The following is a 26,644-nucleotide window of genomic DNA, read 5'->3' as shown; positions in this document are numbered from 1 at the left end:
CGGAGCGTTGGCGTTTGCTTCGCTCAGTCTCAGTTCTCGAGAAGACGTCGTTTGGATCGGATCGGATCGGATTGTATCGTATCGGATTGGATCTGAACGGAACGGAATACGGAAAACGGAACGGTTGGGCTTGCAGAGGAATCCGGGTTGTTTACGCGGAGTTTGCGAGGCGACATTCGACATCCGACGTGGTTCTCCAATGTAAAAATAAAAATTTGCTTCAATATGTGTGCGCGAAACGGATTTTGAAACATTTTCGAAAAACCCCGAGCGATACAGTAGTGTCAACCAGGTAATCGTTGGGTAAATTAACGCTAAACGGTTGACAGTTCAATATTAAAGTCATAAAAGCCAAATGTATGGGCCAGTTAGCCGTGTTTATATGCAAAGTGCGTCGGTTTGCATGTGGATGCGGATTGGTTCCTAACCGATCCAAAAGTGCTCCCAAGACGCTAATCGAAGTGCAGCTGAAGGAGACTCGGTGCCAAGTGATAAATGGAATAAAAAATGTTTCATTCATGAAAACAATCCGCGTTCGCATAGCCACAAACACCCATGAACGCAGATGTATTTGGATCTGCACGCATGCTATTTTACACATGCAGTCAAAATAATAGCAATGAAAACGCACAAAAACTAAAATATAGTATGAACGATGCCATGAATCATACAAGATTCCCCAAAAATAATAGTGCTATGTCGTAGCACCTAAAGAAAAAGCCCCTAATTAATTATGTTCTTTGGTCAAAATTTATATCTCTGGGACATTTAGTTCCCCAGAAGACATTTTTGTGGTTGAAATATTCGGTTGTCTTCAAAATAAATTATGTTAATGAGAATTTGGAACGGAAATGTTTATGAAACTTGAATAAAACCAGAGGTGCGAATATCTGAAACACCTTCCCTAAAATATTTTGGAAGCTATTTCACAGAAATCATCTGTGGAGTTACATTTATACAACTTTTTACTTATTAGGCTGAGATGACTGTATGATGCATTTATATTCACTGTAATGCATTATAAATATATATTATATGTATTTTTATTCACTGTAATATCGACAGAGGTCTATAAATTATATCTGGTTACTTGATGAATGGAATGATGATTGATGGATCTACGAAAAAGTACACAAAGCGTTTGTTTATCAATCTCGAAGATACATGTGTGCAATACACTGCTATTATTTTGACCCCATCTGTGGGTGCATGTGTGTTTAAAATGCATTTAATTCATCTGTGGAAAATTGGGTGTTCTGGTGGCGCGGCGGGGCAGGGGATCCACGGATGCGTGGATGTGGACTGCTGGATGCTGGGTGTCTAGGATCGCCGGGATGTGGGGTGCTGGGCGGAGGCAGTTTGTCGGCGTCTTTGCGATGCCATCGATGTCGATGAATTGTATGAATTGGTGCACTTGTGTGCGCCGTGGATGCAGTGTGCGTGGATGCGAAGCATGATTTATTTCCAACACTTCCGCTAATACTCATGTGGCCGATGTCGCACAGCGGACTTAATGCCCGGCCGATTACAAAAGGCTGACTAATAAATTAAGCCGGCCAAAATCTGTAGACAATACCAAATGCCCAAATGGCCAAATGCCCAAATGCCCCATTCTGCCCACGAACTGCCCACTTAGTCGGCAGATAAATAGGAAAAACAAAAGCCAGCGACAGCCAACTCGCTGCGATTTGGTTTTTTAGTAGCTGGTCACGTCATTAAAATTGCATTTGGTTAAACGGGCCCGCGGACATGCAACACACAGGCACACACACACAACGACACTTGATTGGCCATACCAGACATTGTGGCTAGCCGGCCAAAAAGCCACAAAAAATAAATCAGTCAGCTGCACTGCGAAAAAGTTCTATCGGCTAAAAAGAAAAAAATAGGGAAAGATTTTTTTTAATTAAGAAAAAAAAGTAAAACAATTTGTATCTTTCTATGGCATTCTACCTGACCTCCCGCTATTTAAGTATGGTTCATCATGGATTTGTGTTGGTTTCCGTTGAAGCAGCCTTTGCATATCTACCAAAACAACGATAAATATGAAATCAAGGGAATGCTTTATCAAGTTTTTGATTCGTTTGCATGTAAACAGAATTAGTTTGTGCAACTATTAACATATTTGCTCGGCAAATAAAAAAAAGTTTTACAAACAATAGAAAAATAACTTAAAATCTAAACTAAATTAAGAAATAGCATCCCCTTTCAATTAATGTTTCCCTAATATTTTTCCACAAAGAAAAGGCAAAGGCAATACAATTTTATTTAAATAACAACTAGAATACCAATTATTTCTGCCAGTGCAGAAAACTCAAGTCTCGATAAGCGGCTGGCCAGATCCAAATTAGTACATTTTCATTCATAAAAAATCGTGTGGTCTACTCCGCAGCCATTTAAGACCGAATATAAAAAGTGAAAAATAGTTCGACCGCATGCCGAGTGGGCGTGGGCAGTGGGCGGTGGGTGGTGGGCGGTGCTTGGTGGGTGGAGGGTGGGCGATCCACCTTGTTTGCGGAACTGGTAAACACATCATAATACACGCTTTTGAGTGCCCCTTACTCACCTGTAGGAATCCGACATACTGGTCACTGGATACGCGGTGAACGCCATCTGGGAAATATTTTGATATTTACGAGATGCGTACTCGACCCCGTCACATTTGCTTTTTAATCGCACTTTGTCAAGGTAAGGCGGTTGTTCGGGGGCGGGCCAACTACTGCGGTTTGTTTATACGGAACGGATTGGAACGGATCGGGATGGCAGCGGTACGGGAGCGGTACGGATCCGGAGACGGGAGGTTGTTGCTGCTCTGTTTGCTATGCGGACGCATCGCGATCTAAATTAAGAAGCAGCGTCGCTCGAAGTACACACAAATGTACATAAATATTTTGTTTGAGCGCTGGGGTGGACATTTTAGTAGTTTTCCAAAGCGATCATTTCAGCCAAATCGGCAAAAAATGAACCAGCCACAATATATTCAGTTTTAATATGCGTTTTTGCGTTAAATTGGCCTTTGGATACAGCCAGAACGTGCAAAGTTTGGCGAAATATGAAACCTTTGATGGACCAACCATCACAAAATCAATTTAAAGCTGTATAAGCAAACAAAAAGAGGAAACTATAGACGTTTTTTTGGCAAACAAAGAGGAGGGTTTAAAATAAATATGTTTATAATTTAACTTGCTAAACATATACAATCTAATCATTTTTTTGAAATTTATATATATATTGGAATTCCTCACTAAATTTAGAGACAGAGGTTCTATTAGTTTTGAAAGACTATAATCTGTTGTATGAAAAACGTCATAATGGAAGACCACCTTACCTTCACTTTTACTTTCCTCACTTGAAACCAAGTGCAACTGATAAGTTACGCAAATGTTACTAAGTTGCCTTGCTTAATCTCGCCAATAATTTAACTCTCTCCGGAATAGTTTGTAAATCATTTTGTTTACTTGTAGATGACGTCACACAGATTTGGTGGGGAAATGTCCGCTGCCAAGTATAAATCATGTGTCGTCAGGTGTGTTAAAATAGTTTCTAGTGGTTTGTTTGTTGTCGATCTTTGTATCCATCAAACCGGCGAAAAGATTCTTCACGCATCGCGGGTTACTCAATATTGGATGCTTATAAAATTGAATATATATCCGCATGTTTGTTCAGTGGGCGCTGGATGTATTTCACATTGTAAATAAATCACATCCCAGCGATTGGTACACCCGAAGAATTGGGATCAGTGCCTTGGCTTTGCGCTTTATTGGTGCACCGATTTTATTGGAATTTAGCGCGGCATATAAATGGCCAATTTGCAGCAACCTGGCCGGGATGGCGGTGTCGAATTTGGTCATTTGGAATAACCAGAATGCCGAATGTGGGAGAGAGGATCGTGCGATGCATTCAACTGGTAGGTTGCCCCAGTGCATCTGACCTTATATGATCGCTAGTAGTTGGGGCGCTACTTGGGTATCTGAGTATACGCGTATCTGAGTGTCCGCGTATCTGAGTATCCGCGTATCTGAGTGTCCGCGTATCTGAGTGTCCGAGTATCTGAGTATCTCAGTATCTCGGATGTGGCCAAGATCCAGTGTTGACGCAAGTTCGAAGTACGTTGTACTTGTTCGGTTCTTCTGGGTCTACTTAAAATTCCGCGGTGCAGTTGGAAAATGAAACGAGTAAGATACAAAACCAGACCTTTCATACAAAACCCACTTATGCAGGAAAGCATAGCATCAAAAGCACTCGGCACTGCTATATGTTTTCAATTTTCCCCGTTCTCCCTGTGGCTTCTCTGTTTGTAATTACATGTACGGGTATGTAGCTAATTAATTTCACTTTTTTTAAGATTTTTTTTAATTTTACCCAGTGCTTTTGATCGCTTTGGGCTAAGGTCCCAGACAAGTTCAAATATTTGCTTTGTAGTTGGTGGCCAAAGGCGGCCGCTGAGATAGGGAGTCGGGTGAACGAACAGATTCACCAGACTCACCAGATTCACAATATATTCACTCGATCCAACATCGGCATTGGCATCGTTTAATTGTGCAGTGCGTGGGGGGCACTCTTTATGTTTTTGGATGGGTCTACTTTGACGCAAATGAGTCGCTTAGTCAGGGTAAATTGGGCACTTAAAAGCATAATACTAGTACAAGTACAGGTTCAAGTACGCCCATGTTGGTGTGTTAGCCATGTTATATAACTTAATTGGGCTATCCCACAGTGAGGAGGAATTTCAGTGGCCGCTATGTTGAGTAATCCCATCGGGTCAGCATAATTGTGGGGAACTACTTTCATATGAGAGCATTCCAGAGAAATGAGTTCGTTTATACAACTGAACTTCAATTGAACTACTTAGAGATTCTATATCCACAAGCTATGAGTCAGAAACTCAAATTAATTTTATAGAATTTGGATATCAACAAGTTATGCGGGTCTATAATGCTCATTATCCAACTGAATTTCAAAGAGTTCAAGGTTAAGTTCGAAACTTTAAATTCGTATGAGCTTCTGGAACACCCAAACACACACATCAATCCACTCAATTCACTCACCCACATTTTATTTCTATTCGCAGTGCATTTGTCAGGGTCTTTGGATTCACGGATTCACGGATTCGATACGGTGGTATTTGAAATTACCGATCGATTTTCGAACGAGACAACGAGTCGACCAGAAGCAATTGAGCATGAAAGTGGTGTTTTTGGTTTTTGAATTCCTGACGGTGGTTCAGCTGCTGGTCGAAACTCAGGTGAGTGTATAAGTCGATCACCCACTTGTCGAAATCAAAATCAGAATCAAAATCGTATATTACGTCAACCCGAAGCAATTCGTTGGGAACTGCGAACTATTTATTCACAAATGCAAGGTCAATTACCGCAACCAAATTAGTCGCACTCTCTTTTTTTTTTATTTTGAATTATTTTGTATCGGAATCGGGTCCCGGAACGATATACATGTAGTTAGTTCTCCTTGAGCTTGAGGTGCACAGAGCGGTTCGCATTTCCGCATGATTTGATGGGAATGTTTCGGTTTTCCATTTCTGAATTTCAGTTTTCCGATTTGCCCCTGACCTACGTCGGTTTTCAAGTGAGTCCAATTTATTGGCACCTCATTATGCGAACATAGTGTGTTGGTTTATTTGATTCGACTAATTTCAGCTGTAAACATGGTCATTCAAATAATTTAGCTACTCAATTCATTGACTAAAATCTCTTGATTACCCTGTTCTGTTTCACTGAAACGATAATAGCTTCCTGTTTTTGCAATAAAGCAGATGATTAGGTGAAAGAATTTGGTAGCTGGTTGAGTAAATGAACTATTTTGTTGCTGGATTGTCATTTGAGTGTACCGGTTATGCTGATGTCCCCAGCGTTTTTAGAGCCAGTCATTGAACTAATAAAACTTTTTGAAGCCGTCGTTAATTTCGAATCTCCCTCTAAGGTCAGACAGGCTCTAAAACGGCGTCGTATTACTATAACTGGTACTAAAACTAGCTGAGTAAATTTCAAATAAAAGTTGGCCATCTTTCATACAGATTTTTTGCAGAGTGTGAGTTTCAGCTCATTACAGCTCAATTCCCAAGTTTAATGATAGACTATCATCACTTCACAACATGAAATTAGTCATACCAGAATTAATGCTATGAATATTATTCACCACCTATCTGTAACTCAAACCAGATCATGACCGCCTTCCAGTAAATATACGTAAATGCATTACACTTAGCTGTTGTAAAACTTGGCCCATTTACACAGGCGAGACACCATAAAAAGTCCAGGTCCAGGGTATCTGGCAGCCGGGTATCTGGGGCGTTGGTGAAGAGGTTATGGCAATCGGTTATGTCGGTCCTCGACAGACGTCGAAGCCTATTTTAGACTGGGACGGATGCAGGGATCCGCCGGATCGGTCGGCGAAAAGCGTGAGTTATTTATAGAGCGGCGTCGCCTGGCGTCGCCTGGCGTCCCATTTGGAACTGGAGCTGGGACCGTGGTGCACCATGGTGTATCGCACACTTTCCTCGGGGATCACACTGCGAGGGCAGACACGAAACTGTCGAGAGCAATGACACTTCAAATAAAAAGCGGCGACATGTCTGATTTATAGTGGTTGGATGCGGATGACGCTGAGGATGAGGATGAGAGGGCAGCAGGCAGGAGGCAGGAGAGCAGGGAAGCTGGACAGCGAATGTGGGCTCCTTGAGGGCAGTAGAAGTCGTAGGGCGCAGATCGCATTTCACACTCGACCCCGCAGTAAAGTGGGAAATCCAAAACCCAATCTCACACACGTACATTTTCCCATTGTTTCCATCCATCAGAGTGGCTATGTGCAGGAGACGGAGAGGGAGATTTGGGACACGATGGCACACCATCGGCACAGCCACCATCAGCACCACCACGGATCATCGCATTGGGTGGACGGGCGGCGGGTGCACCGCCTGCGGATGTCCCACCCAGAGCGCTGGAGTGGGCGGCGGCGATCCCTCAATCACCACCACCAGCCCTTCAGCCGCTGGTCCCAGTGGTCGCCCTGCGACGAGGAGTGCGTCCGGCGGCGGGAGCGGTTCTGCAAGGTGAAGCGCAAGTGTGGACACACCAAGCACGTGGAGCAGAGCCAGTGCCGCCAGTGAGTATGCTTAAAATGAAATATACAATAAGTTTTATAATTTAACAGTATGGAAGTTCTTGGTTTTACATGAATTTTAATATATAACTTGAATGTATTTTTTAAAAATATTTAATTTAATTATTGCGGCTTGGCTAAGTTTCTTTAAGTGTTTCCAAGTTGGTCTGGCGCAAATTAAGAGTTCACAGTATATTGAATTATTTTTAAACCTATTTAGCACATTTGGTCTAGCACTAGAGTACATGTGCATTTTCGAGTATGACTATTAATAGCCTTGGTTCACACAAATATTAGGAATATTTTTTAGGCCACATTTTATAGTTTGTTTATTCCCAAAGTGTTCTAATTTAGGCAGCATCTCGCATTACTTGCCATACTTTAGTGTGAAATACCTTCAGATCTTGAGTATCTTTTCATATTCCACAGTTGTCATCCTGCACCTCCGATAAAGTGGCAGACGCCGTTAATTCTGGATGATAGCCACATCCGCGAGAGAATCCAACCACTTCCGCAACCACAGCCGCAACCACAACCACAACCACAACCACAACCTCCTCCGCCTCCGTCGATTATCATAAATGCGGCGGCTGCGGCGTCAAGTGGCCCCACCGTTGATTATCGCTACTCCGAGTACAAGCCCCCACCAAACTATGCTCCACTTTATCCATCCACACATCCACCTATTTATGCCCCAACTTACCCTGCCGCTCATCCTCCAACTTATCCGCCGACCCACCCCCCAACTTATTCCCCAACTCATCCACCAACCCAGCCACCAACCCATCCACCAACTCATCCACCAACTCATCCACCAACTCATCCACCAACTCATCCACCAATTACCCCGCCGACTTTCCCAACAAATCCTGAAGAAATGGTTCGCCACCTGCCAAAATATCCGGGCAAAGATTCATTTAGTGACGAGGATGTGGAGGATGAACCTGCACCCGAACCTGACGAAGATCTAATAAGTTCCGATGAGCAAGGAGATTTCTTCGTGCTCAAACATCATCGCCACAGAAGAAGGCAAAATCATAGAAGGCCCTCCCATAGGAAACCTCCAAAGGCCTACGACTATGATGACGAGGACTTTGTGGACTTCAGCGAGAGAAAGTCACTGAGACCCAGACATTTGGGCGAGGATAGCAGCGTGGAGGGTGATGTTTTCCAGTACGAGGACTTCGATATGCCGGACACTATGTACGCGGATTCCGAGGAATCAGAGGGGGAATTCCGCAATATCAGCTGGGTGACACCAGCCAAGGATGGAATTGCTCTAAGGCGACGAAGGGTCTACTCCAAGTGGAGTAGATGGACCAAATGCTCGCCAAAATGCACGACGAGGAGATATAAGTAAGCTACTACTTTATTTACTTCCCCCTTCCCAGTCAGTTTTTTCGAATTCTTAAAAATTGTAATGGATTTTATTGCGATTTACACAGTATTTGTACAAAAATATATATAGATCAAAGAAATATCTTAAAAATTCCAAACGATAAACAATTACAATTTATAATCGTTTTTCACACAATAACGAAATGTTTAATATCTCCAGGAAATGCCGCATCATGGATCAGTGTGGCCGGGAAGTTCTCCGGGAGATCGCCTACTGCTACACGGAGGGCAGCTTCTGCCAGCAGTGGCTGCAGACGCAGTTCCAGAAGACTCCAGCCTTCGAGACGCGGCCGGGATCTGGGTCACCAGCCAATGCGATGCGAAGGATGCAATCGGAGCAGCCGGAAGTGTCCATGAATGACCTCAACTACATCATGACGGGAAAGGGTTACCGAGGACCGGAGTACACTCCCCTGAAACTGAACTGCGGCATTGTACGCAGCGGAACTGGACGGAGGAGCATGTCCAACATGCTGAAGATAATCGGAGGACGGGCGGCGCGCAAGGGCGAGTGGCCCTGGCAGGTGGCCATCCTGAATCGCTTCAAGGAAGCCTTCTGTGGGGGCACCCTCATTGCTCCCCGATGGGTGCTAACTGCCGCTCACTGTGTGCGGAAGGTTCTATTTGTTCGAATAGGTGGGTTCAATATTATGGATTCCCGATTTCGAAAGTTACATCAGTTTCACTGCTTTAGGGGAACACAATCTCAACTATGAGGATGGCACGGAGATACAGCTCAGGGTGATGAAGAGCTATACTCATCCCAACTTTGACAAGCGCACGGTGGATAGCGATGTGGCACTTTTAAGGTTTGGAGTTATATAGTGGAAATGTTATAAATATCCCACTAAAAATTACCTTTTTCACAGGTTACCCAAGGCAGTTAATGCCACCACTTGGATTGGATACTCCTGCTTACCGCAGCCCTTCCAGGCCCTGCCCAAAAACATGGATTGCACCATCATTGGCTGGGGAAAGCGTCGCAATCGGGATGCCACGGGCACCAGTGTGCTCCATAAGGCCACCGTGCCCATCATACCGATGCAGAATTGCCGCAAGGTTTACTACGATTACACTATCACTAAGGTACAGCCACATGGATACAGATTTTGTTACGGAATAACTTATAGCTATATGTTCTAGAACATGTTTTGTGCCGGGCATCAGAAGGGGCACATCGACACGTGTGCTGGAGACTCAGGAGGTCCGCTCTTGTGTCGGGACACCACGAAGCCCAACCATCCGTGGACCATATTTGGCATCACCTCATTCGGCGACGGATGCGCCCAGCGAAACAAGTTTGGCATCTATGCCAAGGTGCCAAACTACGTGGACTGGGTGTGGTCGGTGGTCAACTGCGATGGCAACTGCAAGATGCACTAGCATCCGGCATCTCGGTGGGTACTTAGTAGACATGGACTTGGGTCCGTCAAGTTGCAGAGGCTGTGAAAAACTAATTTACACTTTAAGTGTCCGATCCGTGGGAGAAATCTTCGCATGATCGATCACCACATCACAATTTTTATGTGCTCATTTTTAACTAGAAGTTGCAAAGGAACAAAGTCGATTGTAATGTAGACAACCAAATATTTATGTAATTAAATTCTAAATCACCTAATAATCCTTGAAATCCCTTTATACATTTAAAATTCTAACTTTCCTAATGTACATAACTGAACTCCTTATGTTTTATGCTAAAGAGATACTAATCAAATTATTAATTTATTTTTTAAGATATATATAGGTACAGTAATCGTAAGTAAAAACAGGAATCTGAGATTTAAGGTTGTAAAATAATAAATAAATCTGATGACGATATATAATTGAAAGCCATATGAACTGTAAAGAATATGAAATGGTAGTAAAAGTCACATATAACACTCAGATACTCTAAAATGGGCAATTTCCCCTATAGGCGTACCAAAGAATCACAGATATTTATATTACTTATTAGTTTATTATATTGGTGTTAAATGCTGCACAGTTTTGCTTCCACAATAAAACTATTTAACGTGATCCCTATACACATTCTTTCATTACTACTACGAGTACACATTGAATTATAAAAACAAACGATCACAATAGAGAGATGAGTGCGTGGGCACACATGCAATTAATGTATCTGTATAAAAACATTTCGTATAAATTGGTTTATTGGTTCGGGCGTACCAGCGTCCCAGCTGCCTACCGCTCGGCTAGGACATAGTGAAGTGCCACGGAGGCCAGGAGCACCAGCAGGGCCACAGCGATTCCCACCATGTAAAGGCTGCGCGAAAGTTCCGGCTTTGGCATCGAGCTGGTCATAATCCTAGAATCGTCGGTGCAATCAGCGTCTGTCTTGCCATTGTTGAAGTTCGCATCATCCGGGAGACCCTCTGCCTCCACGGAAATGGTCTCCGGGTCCAGCTCCACGTCCAGGATCTGTTTCGCCTGTGCCACCACAACAGTGGGAGCCTCACCGCGGAATAGGTACTCGGAAAACTGAACCACTGCGCCGACTGACGTACTAGGGCCCTCTGAAGGCAGACTGAAGAACACTCGTCTTGGCGGCTCACTAATGTATAGAGCTTCGTTGGTCACATATGGGTCGGTCAGTCCATCGCAGTACACTTGAATACGAGTTATCAGCGAGCGCAGCACATCGTCGCGTAGGAAACGCTTGACATCTGCTATACTATTCCGTGGACTGCAGAAAATCTTTGTGGCAATAATGCCGCTCATGTGCAGCGTTCCACTAAACTCGCGCACCTTGATGTCCGTCGGTTTGCTTAGCTGGCATTTCATTGGGAGCACGATGCTCGCCCGGATGGGTTCAGCGCCTCCGATGATTCCTTCCGACGCAAGCTGGGGCAGGGAGTCAGTGGTGTTGCTCGCAGCAGTGGCCGTACCACCTGTTGTCGATGTCGGCTTCAGCTTGTCCACTTTTGTCCTTTTCTTTTTGATATACGCCTGAAGATCGATGGTATCCTCGATGACTTCGTTCTGCAGGAACACCTCACTGGCCAGCAGGTTCTTGCGAATGGACACAATCATGTTCTGGAACTGGTCTTCGATGTTGACGCGACGCGATGAATCCAGTATGGGCAGGACATCATCGAAATCGTAGTTGCACTCCAGCTGAATCCACTCGAAGGGCTTGTCCACAAACCTGAACTCCATGTTAGAGAAAGTGCCGCCGCTGTCAAAGGAAACACTCATATTATATTTATGCTAGAAATAGCGTGAACATAAACAAACTACCATATAAACATTAACAATCCTAATGGTTAACTAACACATAAAATGCATTCCAAGAAATAAGAAACACAAGAACAAGGATAGCAAAGAAAGTGATTATTGAACATAGAACAAAGGTTATGAAAGTACATAGTTCTCAACTTGTTAGTTACCATATGATGCATTTTATGTTTGCCGTAAAATACGTTTTTTTGCAATGTCTAGTTTTAAATTGTAAGCGGTTCGTTCGGTGAAAGAAAGAATACACAGTGAGACCCGTATCTGTGATCAGGGGTTACGTTTCTGATACTCACTTTCCATAGCTGTAGTTCTTGCAGAGCACCTTCTTGTCGGCCAGCGAGTACGAGAGGAATACGAAGTCAGTCTGTACAATGTCGGTGGTGTAGACGCCAAACGCGCTGTTGCTTTTCAGAAGCAAGCTAAAAGGTAGGGAAAGTGGTCATTTCGGATTGAGAGTCTTCTATATAGTTAAGGGCTTACTCGTAGATATCAGAAAACAGCTTTTTTGCATTCTTAAATTCGGCGCTCTGTTCATTTACTACATCGGATCTTACTGAAGACACAAAGATTCCTGCAAAGATAAACAACTAATTATTAAATAACTAACTACAGGTAGTAAATCTTGGAATCTTCCTAAATTTCATTACCCAAGTTTACTGCCCATTACTGGCAATAAGAGATATATCAATATTGTTAGATCAAAAGTTTCCAAGTTACAGATAAAACAGACACAAAAAGGGTTTGGCTGCAGTTCTAATTCCTGGGCAAAGACATCTACCCATAAATAATATTCCCTAGCATTCTCTGATGTTTTCTGGGTAGGGCAGATAAAACTCCAGGGGCAGCACGCAAACCCACCAATGACGTCAAAGGAACCAGGACACATTTTGCTGGCGCTAAGCCACTGAGAGGCCAACGCCTGTGAGTTGATGTCCGAGATGGTGAGCCGGACGTCCGTCAGGTCCTCCAGATCCGCGTCCTCCTCGTTGTTCCTGGCCAGGTGGACCACCACGCTCTTGGTGAGGTCCGCTTGCTGTCGTATCCGAACCGGATGAATCCAGGGGAAAGTGAAAGGGGAGATTCAGTTGAGCGGTGGAACCAAACAAAATCTACGTGGCGGATGGGATGGCACTTACATGGCCCACGATTATCCCGTAGGAGAACTGGTTCTCCTGTGCGCATTTCTCCAGGTACAGCTCATCGTGTTTGCTCAACAGCACTGTGCGCATCGTGGATATCGGGGTTTCTGTTTGTTCCGTAAATTTAATGTTAACTATATTCGTTCCGAAATGACAAATTTTTAGAGCTGGGTGCACCCCCCACGATAGTAGCTGTAATCGAATATTTACTATCGAGGCTCTGTTTCGATACTAAGCAATAGAGCTATTCAAATTTGTGCATCACTACAGTCCGCTACACATGCCATTGTTCTTCCTTTGATTGGGATTAGGAATCAAATCCTTTAAACTGAATTAAGTACTGTTTAATGTTTGTTATTTACCAAATTTACAAAGTGTTGAATATGCCGACTATCGATACGCCTTCAGTTCCACGGATTGGTGTGACCGGATGTTATATTGTAAACCTACCTTTTTATCGATATTAAACTGAGTTTATTTTAAAAAGTTTGCCATCTCCAGAAAAACCGTTCAATTTCAAAATAGATTCAGAATTTGAAAAGGTCCAAATATTTCTACTGCTACTGCTATATTGCTACTAAGAATAATAACTAATTTTTAATATTTTGGTCTGGAATTATTTGAAAATATAGTATTTCAAAGACCATCTGCACACCAAAATTTTTATTTATTACCTTAAGCGTAACTAAATATATTTTTTAACCTGTTTCTGGCAATTTAATACAAAAATGGTTTTGACAAACTAGTATGTTTGTGTATTTATTTTAACAAAGTTATATTAGTTTTATAAAAATAAATACTTTTCTTAAATAGAAAAATGAATTCATTAATTTTAAGGGATTGATTAGTGAAAATCCAACAGTTACTTAAGGACGACCCTTCGATATAATAGGGTTGTTTATTATTGAAATGTAATTGCAGTTTTGTTTTGATTTTTTTACGATTAGTTAAAGTTCTTGAGTGTTTATCTTCCTAAACTTTAGCCACTCGACCTAAGATATTAAGACTTAATTTACCTCCGTGGCTGCGAAGCGATGAAAGTATGTACCCCCTTGGCAAGTTCTTCAATTAAGGCCCCCTGCTCCAGCTGCAACATAATCCCCATCTCGATCTCCCAATCCAGCTGCAGTGCATCTGCTGCCGTGGGGCGATTACGCACGAAATCTGGCCAAAGAGCGGACCCCATAAGTACGGATCTGTGCCACCCAAATGGTCAAGTGACCGGTGGACTATGGCGCGAACGGACGCGATCGGTAATCGAATTAGGTAAACAAACACTCCATGGGGCGGGCGTACGTTGATAATGTGTGCATAAGCAAATAGGAGACGGGATTGGGATTGGGGCTGGAACTCTGGACTGGATGGATGGAGGGATCTCGAGGAGCGGGTTGCGATTGCGGCGGCGATGACGGGCGAAAAAACTAAATGAAATTTCATTTAGGTGGTCGCCAACGGCTGCGGACCATCTGCTTGTGTGAATGCTTGATTGTTGAAGTGCCACTCGATGGGGCGAGGGCGCACGCTACTCGCAGGGATCACACTGCCAAAAATGGGGGTGAAATGGTTACGAAATATACATGTTACTATATTCTATAGTAACTTGGATCAACCCTTTAAATATTGTTTGAAAACCAGAGTCAACTTCTAGCTCTAGGATTATTTATTATCAAGAATTGATCATTAAACATTTTTTCTTTAATTTTTCAGTTTTTAATAAAAAATTGGTATTGTAAAGCTAATAAAAATAAGTTTTAAAAATATGTTTGGGAATCTTTAAAATATGCCAGTTGATGTTTAATGTAAGATAGCTCAGTGATGTGAAGTTTCTTGGGTTGGGATAAGTGCATTTTCAACGCAATATGTGCTGCAGGCTTGCGCAATTTCTCACTGTGCAGCGATCGGCATCCAGATATTATTTACTTAGTAAATTATTCCTGTTCGATTGTTTGCGTTTGCTCTGGATATCTGGCATGAGGGCACTCGAACGTCATCGTCAGCAGCGTTTCATTCATGATTCGCCTTTCACAAATCGGAGGAACATATATGCACGAGTGTTCGGATCATTGTGCACTTTGCATTCGAACAGACAAATAAATACAATGGCAGTTCTGATCAGCTTAGTGAGACATCTCATTATCGCCAGGTGATTCTGCTGAACCATACCGTTTCGCATCCAGATTTCTGGACCCCATCCCATCCCATTCCATCCCATGCCATCCCATTCGGGAATCATTTCAGGTAATTGCTTTTTAACTCGACTCTCAGCTTTCAGCTTTCATCTTTCAGCTTCCAATTTCAATCCTGCAGCGCCGGGAGCCACTCAATCCGTGGGCTTTGATGCAATTTGGCTTCTGTGCAGGCCACTCTGCCACTATGCCACTTGGTGGAGCCTGTTCTGCACCGTTCTGTTCTGTGAGCTGTGATCTGTGATCTGTGTGGCTTTCTGATCACGCCATGTGTAGTTTAGTTGCAGTTTCGATTCACATCGGATTGCCTTGCCCAGGCAGCACATCAATCATCCATCACGCACCAAAGGCCGGGAGACAACGACCCAAACTGGCAGAACAAACCTGAATGGCAAACGGCCCATGCCACGCATGTGTTTTGTATACTCGTACATATATCCAAGGTCCAGGTTGGATCGCAATGGATGCAATTTGCCCACTTCGCTGTCTATTTGGCCGGATTAAAATTCCTTTCAAATAGTTGTAAGCCATTAAGTTCTTTCAAACTGCAGGCTTTTACTTATAGAGATTGATATTTAAGGAACATGCATAGAATTGAATATTTAGTTTGGATAAACATCAATCTTAATCTTAAATGATGTTTCAGTAAATTAATGTTTAAAATTTGAGTATAAAGAGATAATTATAATTTATAAAACAAATATTAAAGAACTGTGCAGAAAAAAGCTATATAATTATATATTATATTATTATTATTTATGTTGCCTTTGGTAGTACACGAGAATGATAAACCTAATAATAACCATGTTAACATTCTTTCAATAGTCCTGTTTAGACAACATTATTTAATATTAAATAGATGTTGAGGTAGTTTTATTGATTTATTTATGTTAAAATTGATAAGATAGATATTGTGTATTATTTAAAAAATACGTTGTGTATTTGTATATATGTTTTGTTTATACAAATATATTATAAAGTAAAACCGTGGCAGCAGATATGCGACCATACTATTGAAATAGTATTAAAGGTATGTTTACAATTGTATATTATATAATCTCAATACTTAATATTCGGAAGTAAATGAAACTCGGTTTTAATATACGGCAATATACCATTCTTCTTCTTACAATTTATTTTGCTTGCGTTAAATTTTAGTGATTGTATATATGTATGCACATCTGAAAATGAAGCCCATTTGTACGTAGATTGATATGATAATCAAGAATTGGTATTTGAAAGTGCCTACTTATTGGGGCCATGGTCTCTGCCGTTAAGTAACGAAAAATTGAGTTCATTACTCAACAGAGAACATAAAGAACTATGTATGTAAATGTTCCTAAATGATAAAATTTAAGCTGTACGGCAAATTCAATCAATTAGAATGGTGCATTAGGCGAGAAATGCACCTAAAGGTTGCACCTAAAGGTTGACTTCTAACGCGCTCTATCCGAAGTACATTTGTACATTTGTGGTAAAAATAAGAGGGTTCCCCAACGCTTCTTCTTCTACTTCTTACTCTGGTTCTTGTCACTTCCCCAACGCGTTCCATCTCTCTCTCACACTCACTCCTCTACTCTCGTCTTCTTCTTCTTGCCACTGTTTATACTCAGCGCTTTGCCAACAACAACGAGTTTATAATTGTTTGATTTGTGTGCGCGCATGTGTCCATACGGTTGTCCCGCTCTCGCACAGAAGAGCGAGAGAGCAAGAGTTTACCTCAACGGGCGCCATTATGAAAGTACGGTACTCGCAAACCGGTTGGCGTTTCGAAAAGCACTCAAAAACCGAGAGAAACGGTTCGAGTGGAGCGGAGTGACCCGGGTGACCAGGTGAAATTCAAGCGCTCATTGTGCTGAGAGCAGCTTTCGCGTGAACAACGTTTCAACGGAGCGCAGCGTTCGCAAGAAATTCAATAAAAAGAAATTCTACAATAAAACGAAGAGGAAGAGACACGCAGGAGCGTTTTCTAACTGTTTCTGTCGGGATCGACTTTCGTGCATCTGTGTGCGCGCGTGTGTGTGTGTGTGCGAGTGTGAGTGAGCAGCACGCTATGAATCCAATTGACCGCATTGCGTTTCCATATCCGTTTCCGGTTGCATTCGCTATAATCGATACCTCTGCCTTGGATGTGCGACATTAGTGACTGTGATTGTGACTGCACTGTGCTCCACTTGCTGGAACCGTTATACCCAAAACGAAATTAATCAAAATCAAAATATATATAATAACAATAAATAATAAAGAGAATTGGAAAGAGCGATTCTTAGACATGTTGATTGAGCCGACTTTAAACCGTGACCTTGGCTCGCTTACTGTCGCTAATTCTGGCCTCTCGGCCGCGCACTGGAAAATGGAGCCCCATCCCCAACGCATCACATCGCTGGCCCCTCACGCTTCCAGTGGTAAGTGCCCCAAAGTGCTCCTGCTGGAAATTAGCCGACGGCAAAGCCCGGCTTGGGGATTTTGTAAAATATCCAGAAATCATTTACATAGATATCAGAAACTGGGTGAATGGTGTAATATGTCATTTAATAGTTTCGCTAGTTTTGCATACATACATAAATATTGTAGAACGCGTAGTTTTAATTCAAAGAATTATTCAAAGAAATCCGAAACTGGGTCAATGATCCACGATGTTTGTATCTATGCTTGAGAATGTTAGTTCTAATTTTTCGACATACAAATTGTGACTTAAATGATGTAGAGCTAGTAACTACATATTGATTAAACAAAAGTACAAAAAGTACAAAAGTGTTTCAGTTGGTACGTACTTACGCATTATGTAAGTCAAGGAATGGAAATTGCAAGTAAATAATACAAAAGTCCATGTAAGCCTAGCTTTGAAGTAACTTTTTCAATTTATTAAGTAAATGAAGTGCAATCCTTTATAGAATTTGTTAAGTTCGTACTGACTTAGCTCAAAATAAATGTTTTATGTTAAACCGAGTCAAATCTTCAGTCATAAACAAACACAAATAGTTACGCATGCCACAATACCGAGTGCGTGGCTCATTTGGCAGTCCCATTTCCTTGCTTTTCACCTTTCAATAGACCGAAGTAAACAAAACTGGTTCGCATTCGATGGGCGGCACAATTGATTATGGGCCCATATACATACGTATATATTCAGTTAGGCACGACGGGAGGTGCGCGTATTTTTTAAAAATATTTACTTGACAAACAACAAATGTGAAACGCGCATTTAAAACGCTAATTGACAATTTGAGCGACGAGTTGCCCAAGCCGAATGATATATGTAGGTTTTTTAAGCGAAGGCAAATACAATATTCTGTCGAATTAACGTAATACACAGTTGTTTTTCCTCTTTTTTTTCTTTGTATCCAGCTGAGTACATATTTTAATTTTCGCCTTTTGTACTAAAAGATCGTTGTCGTTTCAATTAGCTTGATAAATCTGCTCGTGCCTGGAAGATTAGTTTGCGTGTCGCCACCATTTTGGCTATTCGATTGGCTTAGACATTCGCTGGGGGAATCGGGAACGCTAATACTCGCAGGAACCATCAGTCATTTCGGTTCAGTCAACACAATTAACGCTTAATTTATCATAATTAACCATTGTGGCCGCGACAGCTAAAGCCACAATATACCCGTAATAACAATACCCAATTATCATTCAATTGCAGTAGCGGCGGCATCCGTGGCAGCAGCAGCAGCAGCAGCGGCGGCGGCGGCAGCAGCGGCGGCCGGAGCGGGATCGGGAGCGGTATCCGGTGGCGGAGGGGCCACATCCACATCACCCACATCTGTGCAAATACCACCCGGCTTTGGCGGCGGCGGCTCCACTGGCGGCATTCCGCCGGGCGCAGGTGGAGCCACTGGGAGCACACTGAACACCCTGATGTCGCAGCATCGCCTCCTGGAATTCTCACGTTTCGGTGGACTGCGCGGCTATGATATCGCCCAGCACATGCTAACACAGCAGGGAGCTGTCTCCAAGTTGCTAGGTGAGTTGTGAGCCCTTGCAAGGGACGACCCCTCAGTTCCTTCATCAGATAACTAATGGGTACTTTGTTTTCGATTTGTTTGCTAATTTTTATGATAAACATGTTATTATCCTGCGAGTTTCCCCTGCCATCCTTCATGGCGTATCCCTCGTGTGCGCAGCCGTGTAATTTGGCCACTTAAAATTGCATAAACTCCTGGCTGGCGGTGGCCAAAACGCGGCTGGCTCATTAATCAAAATGCGGCTTATTCACGGGCGGGTACTCCTTGGTGGTTGTGGTGGTGCTTGGTGCGTGCTCTCCTGGCACTGAGAAAAATTGTAATATAGTGGAATATATCCCATTAAATAGTTAGTGCCATTTAAACGTCATTTATAAATGTAAGCACATTTATTCCACTTTTAAAGTTCTTTAGCCTCAAGTCTTTTAAACCAGTCTTGCCAGTATTATAACACACAGTATTTGATCTCATGCTATTTTAAGTGTGTCAATGAGCGGATGAGCTTAACTTTTACTAAATTAAAGTTATAAACGGGGATTTAACATAACATAATCATAAGATAATCAACAGATTAAGCACTCTTGTACAAAGGACGCGCTGTTTCTAGAAGTGTATTTGCACGGGCATGTATTGTATTCCCATTCATATTTTCCGTACATCATGTTGATGAAACGAGCAGATAAAGATATTAGCAGCAAGGGATCATCCTTGCTGCCAGCCAAAAACAGATGGATTGCCAAAACCATTCTGGCAGACCCATAAATCTATTGTCTCATAATTTAAGTGGGATTCTGCTCTGATTCTTGCAGGCTCGCTGCGACCACCGGGCTTAATTGGTGGCTCAAAGCCCAAGGTGGCCACGCCGACGGTCGTCTCCAAGATCGAGCAGTACAAGCGCGAGAATCCGACGATCTTCGCCTGGGAGATACGCGAACGCCTGATCTCAGAGGGTGAGTGTTCCACATAATTGCAGCTAATCCGCGGACGCAGATTGCACGCTGATTGATCGGCGGTCGCTTTTAGCTTTTAGCTTTTGATCTCGATCTCCGACTGGTCGGTAATTGCGTAATCCCGCCTTGCAGGTGTCTGCACCAATGCCACCGCTCCCTCGGTGAGCAGCATCAATCGCATCCTGCGCAATCGAGCCGCCGAGCGGGTGGCCACCGAGTTTGCTCGCACCGCCGCCTACGGCCTGTACCCGCCACCCCCGCATCCCTACGGTAGCTTCACCTGGCATCCGGCCGGCAATGTGCCCGGCGGCCAGGGGGTGCCGCCACCGCCGCCTCCATCCGCCCTGTGGTCCGTCGCCGCTCCCACGCTCGCGAATCTGCCACCAAGCGCGGCGAGCGCTGTGCCCGTCTCCACTTGCGGCTCCCTCAGTTCGGCGCACTTGATGGGTGGCGGAGCAGGTGGCACTCCCACCAATCGGGCCATCTCGCCCGGCTCTGGCAGCCATGATACCTTGGAGTCTGCGGACGAGAACCGGCACATAGACTCCGACTACCTGGATGACGATGACGAGCCCAAGTTCAGGCGGAACAGGACCACCTTCAGTCCGGAGCAGTTGGAGGAGCTGGAGAAGGAGTTCGACAAGAGCCACTATCCTTGTGTGAGCACCAGGGAGCGGCTGTCCAGTCGCACCAGCTTGAGCGAGGCTAGAGTGCAGGTGAGTCTGGGGAAGAATAGATTTTGAATAGTAACTTTATCACAGAACATGATTTAGAGCGGGTAATGAAGTAGTTTCAAAGTATTTGGCTCAAACATATGAAAAAATAAAATCCTTCATCATTATTTAATGCCATTTATTTGTGCCCCTTCCAGGTGTGGTTCTCCAATCGGCGGGCTAAATGGCGTCGCCACCAGCGCATGAATCTCCTGAAGCGTCAGCGCTCCAGTCCCGCCAATCCGCTGCACTCGCAGCAGTCGAACGACGCGCCGGCCAGTTCGCCCACGCCCAGTAACCACAGCAGTGCCTCCACCTCCGCTCCAGTGGCTTCCGTGCCGCCTCCTCAGCAGCCCCAGTTGCCGCTGTGCGGTGATCACTCGCCACAGGCTCCGCCGCCTTCGGTGCTGTTGCATCCACTGCATGGTCCTCCGGGGGGCCACCATCACCATCATCCTCTGCACCTGCCCACGCATCCAGCTGCCCTCCAACTACTCAGCCACTACCACCAGCAGCAGCAGCAGCAACAGCAGCAGCATCAGCAGCAGCAACATCATCAGCAACAGCAACTCTCACCCACTGGTTGCAATCCTGCGGCGAGTCACCTGTCCATGGGCGGGGAGCGGAGTGCCTTCAGGAGTCTGGTGAGCTCACCCTCGGCGGCCGCCTTCCTGGGATTGGCCAGGCAATATGCCGTGGCAGCCTCACTCACGGTGGCCGAGGAGCAGCGCTCCAGATTGCACTACTCCACGGGTGGCTTGGGCAGCGGTGGTGAGAGCACAGGACCCACCACCAACACCAGCGGCACCACTCAATCTGGTGGCTCAACCATGACGGTGGACAACTCGTCATCGGACTCGGATGAGGAGATCAACGTGCACGACGATTCGGATGGTGAAATTGAGTCGTCGGCGGCGACGGCGGCAAAGGTGGCCCGCCTGTCATCCTCCGATGCGCCGGCCACGCTGCAGTTCCTAAAGCATGACCGCTAGATGGGCCACATGGGCCAAGTGGTTTAGATGGCCCACATGGTCTAGATGGGCGGCGGCAAAGTCTAATTGAAAACCTGAGTTGTGCGCGCCTCTGTGATTGACAGTGACAACAAAAACAGCAACAGCAACAGCAAAAGCAACTACTGATGCAACTGCAATTGCATTTGAAATTGCAGCTTGGTGGACTGAAACACGAGAAGCGACTACACACACAGTGGGCAAACAAATCGAAAAACCAAAGTTAAAATGCTGCTCACCTACTTGGCTGCGGTTCGGGGTCGCTAGAAAAAAAAAAAAAACAATAATAAATAAGATAAAATTGTATCAGAAAACAGCAGCAACAACATAATGGGCAGCTCAAGATTAGCTGAAATTGTAACTAATACGAGATACGAGCACGCTTGTCCCACTTGAAATGCACACACCTATTGTATACCCTACAGTTATGCATAATTATACTATACTTGTTCATTCGCCGGCTGCCGACTGCCGACTGCCGACTTACCTCATCACCATTTAAGGCTATAGCATATGCAATATCTAACTATATGTAACTCTAACTTTAAATAGTCCTAGGCCAATCTATTTATGAATGCGTATTGTGTAAGGATTTGATTCAAGAGTTGGTTGCGTTTGAACTGATATTTTGTGTAGACTAAGTGTTTTTGGCTCAAATCGAAATTTGACTACCAACCTCCGCTGAGTGAGAAACCAATAAAAAGTGCAAGAAATAATCAAGAATCTCTTACTTTCTTTTGAAAAAAAAAAACAACAAAAAATATTACCAGGAAATCGGTTTGTATAGCCTTGCTTTGGTTTGACAACAAATTTATAAACAATTTATACGTTCGATTTCACGCATAATTAACCATTCAAACACACTGAAAACACACACACAAAACACGGCCGACGAGCATAAATAAGCATTTAACACTCGAAAGCTTCTTAAAACGTTATTAAATATTAATACAATCAATATTCATTGTGTGACCACCGAACGAAGACAGTAGAAAAGCCAAACGAAATCGAAATCTGAAAATAAAATCCAAAATACGCGCATAGAAATCGCTTAAATTTCGAACGTAATGGCCAATATGTCCAAATCTGGCTGATAACATCGACATTTTAATTATAACCAAATGAAGCCGCGCGCACAAACACAGTGGGGACAAGCTAAACGAGACGAGGAGATGGTGTGGTACGGCATGGTATGGTAATGGTGTCGTATGGAATGGTATCATATGGTGTCGTATAGGGCAGGGGTACTACGCTGACCGATTAAAAATGCCGAGCCAACTAAGCACATAAATCAATGTAAATTATGGTGTTAACAAAAGGCGAGCTTGCAGGCTTGGATTGGATCCGATCGGATCGGATGGGATCGGTTTGGATCGTTGACTTTTGTAGGTTGGGAAACCGGGTGGATGCGCGTCTTTATTTCTGGCCTGGCCGAGATTTAAATGAGCTCCGGCCTCCTCGATGCCCTCGCATCTGATAAGCGAAAGAGCGTGGAGCCCATTCGTGTCGATACTTACAACTCCGATCGGAATAGGGATCGGGATCGGGGACTGGGGTTTGTGCGTTCAGGGATTTGAGAGTTTTGGGTTCGGATGGGCATCGGGTGTCCACAAATTCAATTTGCTTGGGCTTTTATGAGCAAATGGCCCAGCCCCAACGCCCCTCCCCCATCCATCCAATCCGAACCGACTTATTCTAATTTAGTGCGGAGCTGCTCGTGAGCATTCCTTTAATAAATTTAAATCACCTTCTATTGAAAATATTTTCACCTCTGGCCCATAAATTATACATTATACGATATTTATACAGTCTGCGCCACGACTGTGCCCGTTTGAATATATATACGTGTATTTTCGGCGTTTATTTGCCTTTGGCCTCGCGCATATTCAGTGATTTCGTTTAGTGTACTTAATTTTGATTTGACGTCCTGGGGATTCCATCAACGTCCTGTTTTTGCTGCTTGGATGCTTGGGATGGGCCGGAGGACGCCTCGGTTTGATGGAGCAGGGCAAAGTGGCGCTCTCATGAGCGCCATATAATCGCAGTCAAACATTTTTACGATGCAGCATCCCAAGCTCGTATATCCAGCAACTCCGACGAGCTGATCAGTTGGCCACTTGATGGTCCAAGGATCCTGCAGATTGTTCTGCAACTTTGTTGCCAAATGTTTGTGGCCCGCTGTTGGCTATGAGCAGTTTTTATTGTTTTGGGTTGGCGGAAATCGATGAACTTTACCAAGGCTCCACCGCCGGACTCGAAGCACACAGATAAACAAACTGATTAAAACTGCAATATTTACATATGAAGATGGGTATAATATGATTGATGGGAAGTATCTATGATATATCTGTGGCTTATACAAGCAGTTCTATTGGTACCAATGGTAAATATAATATATTATATGGATATATGAATTTTGAGAAATATTTTATATTTATTTTATTTCCAGTTTTTGCCAGTGCAAGTGGGTCTTTGGGCCTCCAGAGGCAAGGAGCCGGTGATAAATCTGTTGGCGAGCCGGCGCACCATCGCCATTGCATACTTCTAAATGGACCATAAACGTGCGAAGTCGCAACACCAGCAATAACTAAAGTTAGTTACGTTTACTAATATGACAACAATGTTGTTCGTGGGCCCTTCCCCATCGCAGCACTCGGATGTAAATGCGAGCTAACCAGTGCCAGGCGAATGTCGTTCCCAGGTTGTGAATGGGTATGGGAATGGGTGTCGTTATTCCGCCATTACATTTACGTCTTACAAAAACAAATATCTCAAATGAAGGGCTCTCCCTGGGCCTCAAAATCTCCTCCCCGGCAATCAAACACGCAAAAGCAATTAAGTCGCACGGGCCGAAAAGTTGTAGGATCTGCAATTACATATCCTATGCTTTGCATATGGTCACGAACCCTTACTAAATACATAAATACATAAAGAGTACGAAATTTGGTCAAGAGTCAACTAAAACGGCTGCTAATCAATAATACAATTTAGCCACAAGATCACCTCTGAGGTATTTGTTATAATTTGTTGTAGACTTGAGTTGATTTCCCTCTTGTTTCGTTCTAAGTACTTTCACAGTAATTCGAAAATTGTTATTCAAAGTAATAATACCTTATGAAATCATTAATTCCGATAATTCTGGTTTTCCGATGTTATGTTGTAGAAATTCAAAAATGTCCAAAGAATGAAGTTCTAGGGTCCTTAACTCAACTTATCTTGATTGGATATTGAAGTGGCATACCTCTAAATGTTTCTGGAGCAATGCTCTAAAAATTTGCATTAAAATATAGAATTTTATTTTTTTTTGTAATTTTTCCGATGTTATGATTTCGAGGAAATTCAAAAAAATAAAAAATGTCCCAAGGCTAAAGTTTTAAAGTCCATAACTCAACCTATCATAATCGGAATCCAAGGTGGCATTTTTAAAAAATGTCGTGATATTTTTGTTACTTTTTTATTAGTCTTGTAAATTTCTATCGACTTGCCAAAAATTTTTACCGAATTTCCAATAAATGTTGTAATTTCTCGTTTGCACTTTCACTAGCTGAGTAACGGGTATCTGATAGTCGGAGAACTCGACTATAGCATTATATCTTGCTTTTACTATAATATTGCCAATAATATTATAAATATGCGTCAAACAAAGGTGGTTTTATTCTATTAACTTCGCTATAAACAAATTGAGTTGATATATATAGAGGGAAGTAACATATTATATATCCAAAGGCACGCCCGTGAAACATGTGGGGATATTGAAATGCGTGAGAGTGTCGCCGTCCAGTCGACTGATTTATGCCCAAACTTAAATGGCCACAATGGCGATTCAGATGACCCGACCCAGGTAATCCCCGCCAGAGCCCCCGGATCCCCCAATCCGAAAGGTTCGACGTCAGAGTCGCTGTTAATGAGCCGAGCGATTAAAAAATGTGCATTTGTGTTTGTCCGCTCCTTAAATGAGCTCGAGCTTTTAACGCGCAGCTCTAGGAGTGGATGGATGGGGATCTTGGGACTTATAGAGGGGGTATACGAGGCGGGGGCAGAGTGATTTTGTCTCGTTGTCATCTCATTTGGAATTGGGCGATAAGACAAATTTGTTTTCTTTGTTTATAACTTTATGCAGATACAGGTTTCGGCTTGGATTCGTCTTCGGATTCGGATGTGGATGCGCTGCTCCACTGGGCATTGCCGACCTGGGCTTTTTCCAACAAGCCCAGTTGAAATACCCAGTAGAGTATCCCAACTTCGCCGGCAGCTAATTGAGTTGGTATATACATATATATATGTTTAATCTTTGTCGCCTCGCAAGTTGGAGCCTCGAGTCTGGTATACTGAACATTGATTTGAATTTTGAATTCAAATGTCTCCGTTTTTGTGGCTCTTTGGGGTTTTATTTCACTTTGGCTGCGGCGGCAGCTGCCGGTGACATCTTCATTAACGAGGAGTGTGATCAAAAGAGTAATGAGGTGTTGATAGTGCCCCAAAAGCGAGAGGGGCTTTATGCATTCCCCGTGGATTAATTAGGAACAATGCCACTAGCTCGGCTCTGCAGAAGTTGTTCTAGTATGCCCCCATCGGTAATTGGGGGCCTCTTGTTCCACGGATCGTTTCTGGTCTTTGATGTCTTTTCAGTTCTTTCGTAGCTCTTTTCAAATCTTGTGATCCTAAGTCTGGCTCCGATTCCGATTCTTGTTCGTGCTCAAACTGAAAACTCAAACCGAACCCGTATTCAACGCAGCTGAGGCCTTTGTTATGCCTGAGCAATTTGCATATGATAAATCTGCTTCCATATTTTGTTAAATTGCTGTGCGGGTTTTCTCTTATTGGCCTGAACTGGCCTGGCCTGGCCAAAAGCAAAACCATTGGCGCGTGGTAAATTGGTTGTATTGTAAGGCATCTAATTAGCGGCCGGCTACCGAATTATGACCAATTA

General features: G+C 43.5%; 4 protein-coding genes across 5 annotated transcripts; 3 read left to right on the top strand and 1 right to left on the bottom strand.

Annotated features, from left to right (window-relative positions):
- Positions 1–28: 28 nt before the first annotated feature.
- On the top strand, positions 29–10,536 carry LOC6545010. Of its 2 annotated transcripts, XM_026977182.1 has the most exons (9): positions 29–292; positions 5,072–5,245; positions 6,812–7,119; positions 7,546–8,472; positions 8,675–9,150; positions 9,209–9,323; positions 9,384–9,600; positions 9,658–9,911; positions 9,985–10,536. In XM_026977182.1, the coding sequence occupies exons 2-8, from the start codon at positions 5,183–5,185 to the stop codon at positions 9,895–9,897; spliced, it is 2,346 nt and encodes a 781-aa protein (XP_026832983.1). In that variant the 5' UTR covers positions 29–292; positions 5,072–5,182; the 3' UTR covers positions 9,898–9,911; positions 9,985–10,536. The 2 variants fall into 2 exon arrangements, with proteins under 2 accessions (XP_026832983.1, XP_026832982.1); XM_026977181.1 differs by having other exon boundaries at positions 9,658–10,536.
- A 113-nt stretch (positions 10,537–10,649) lies between these two features.
- On the bottom strand, positions 10,650–13,123 carry LOC6545008 (protein odr-4 homolog). The gene is made up of 5 exons (XM_001972499.3): positions 12,888–13,123; positions 12,610–12,784; positions 12,232–12,322; positions 12,045–12,170; positions 10,650–11,692 (listed from the first exon to the last, which is right to left on the bottom strand). Exons 1-5 carry the CDS (start codon positions 12,978–12,980, stop codon positions 10,699–10,701), a joined length of 1,479 nt encoding a protein of 492 aa, XP_001972535.1. The 5' UTR covers positions 12,981–13,123; the 3' UTR covers positions 10,650–10,698.
- A 2,221-nt stretch (positions 13,124–15,344) lies between these two features.
- LOC6545007 lies at positions 15,345–15,650 on the top strand. Its single transcript, XM_001972498.3, is given in 3 exon segments — positions 15,345–15,441; positions 15,444–15,508; positions 15,510–15,650. Coding segments are annotated over 3 exon segments (249 nt in total). The 3' UTR covers positions 15,597–15,650.
- Positions 15,651–16,912: 1,262 nt separating this feature from the next.
- Positions 16,913–21,995, top strand: LOC6545006 (homeobox protein Hmx). Its single transcript, XM_001972497.3, has 5 exons — positions 16,913–17,481; positions 18,723–19,043; positions 19,851–19,991; positions 20,124–20,707; positions 20,863–21,995. Exons 1-5 carry the CDS (start codon positions 17,349–17,351, stop codon positions 21,694–21,696), a joined length of 2,013 nt encoding a protein of 670 aa, XP_001972533.1. The 5' UTR covers positions 16,913–17,348; the 3' UTR covers positions 21,697–21,995.
- The last annotated feature ends 4,649 nt before the right edge of the window (positions 21,996–26,644 follow it).

Source organism: Drosophila erecta, unplaced genomic scaffold (genome assembly GCF_003286155.1).
Source record: "Drosophila erecta strain 14021-0224.00,06,07 unplaced genomic scaffold, DereRS2 tig00000021-arrow-pilon, whole genome shotgun sequence".
NCBI lineage: Eukaryota > Metazoa > Arthropoda > Insecta > Diptera > Drosophilidae > Drosophila > Drosophila erecta.
This window is presented reverse-complemented; position numbering and strand designations above follow the sequence as displayed.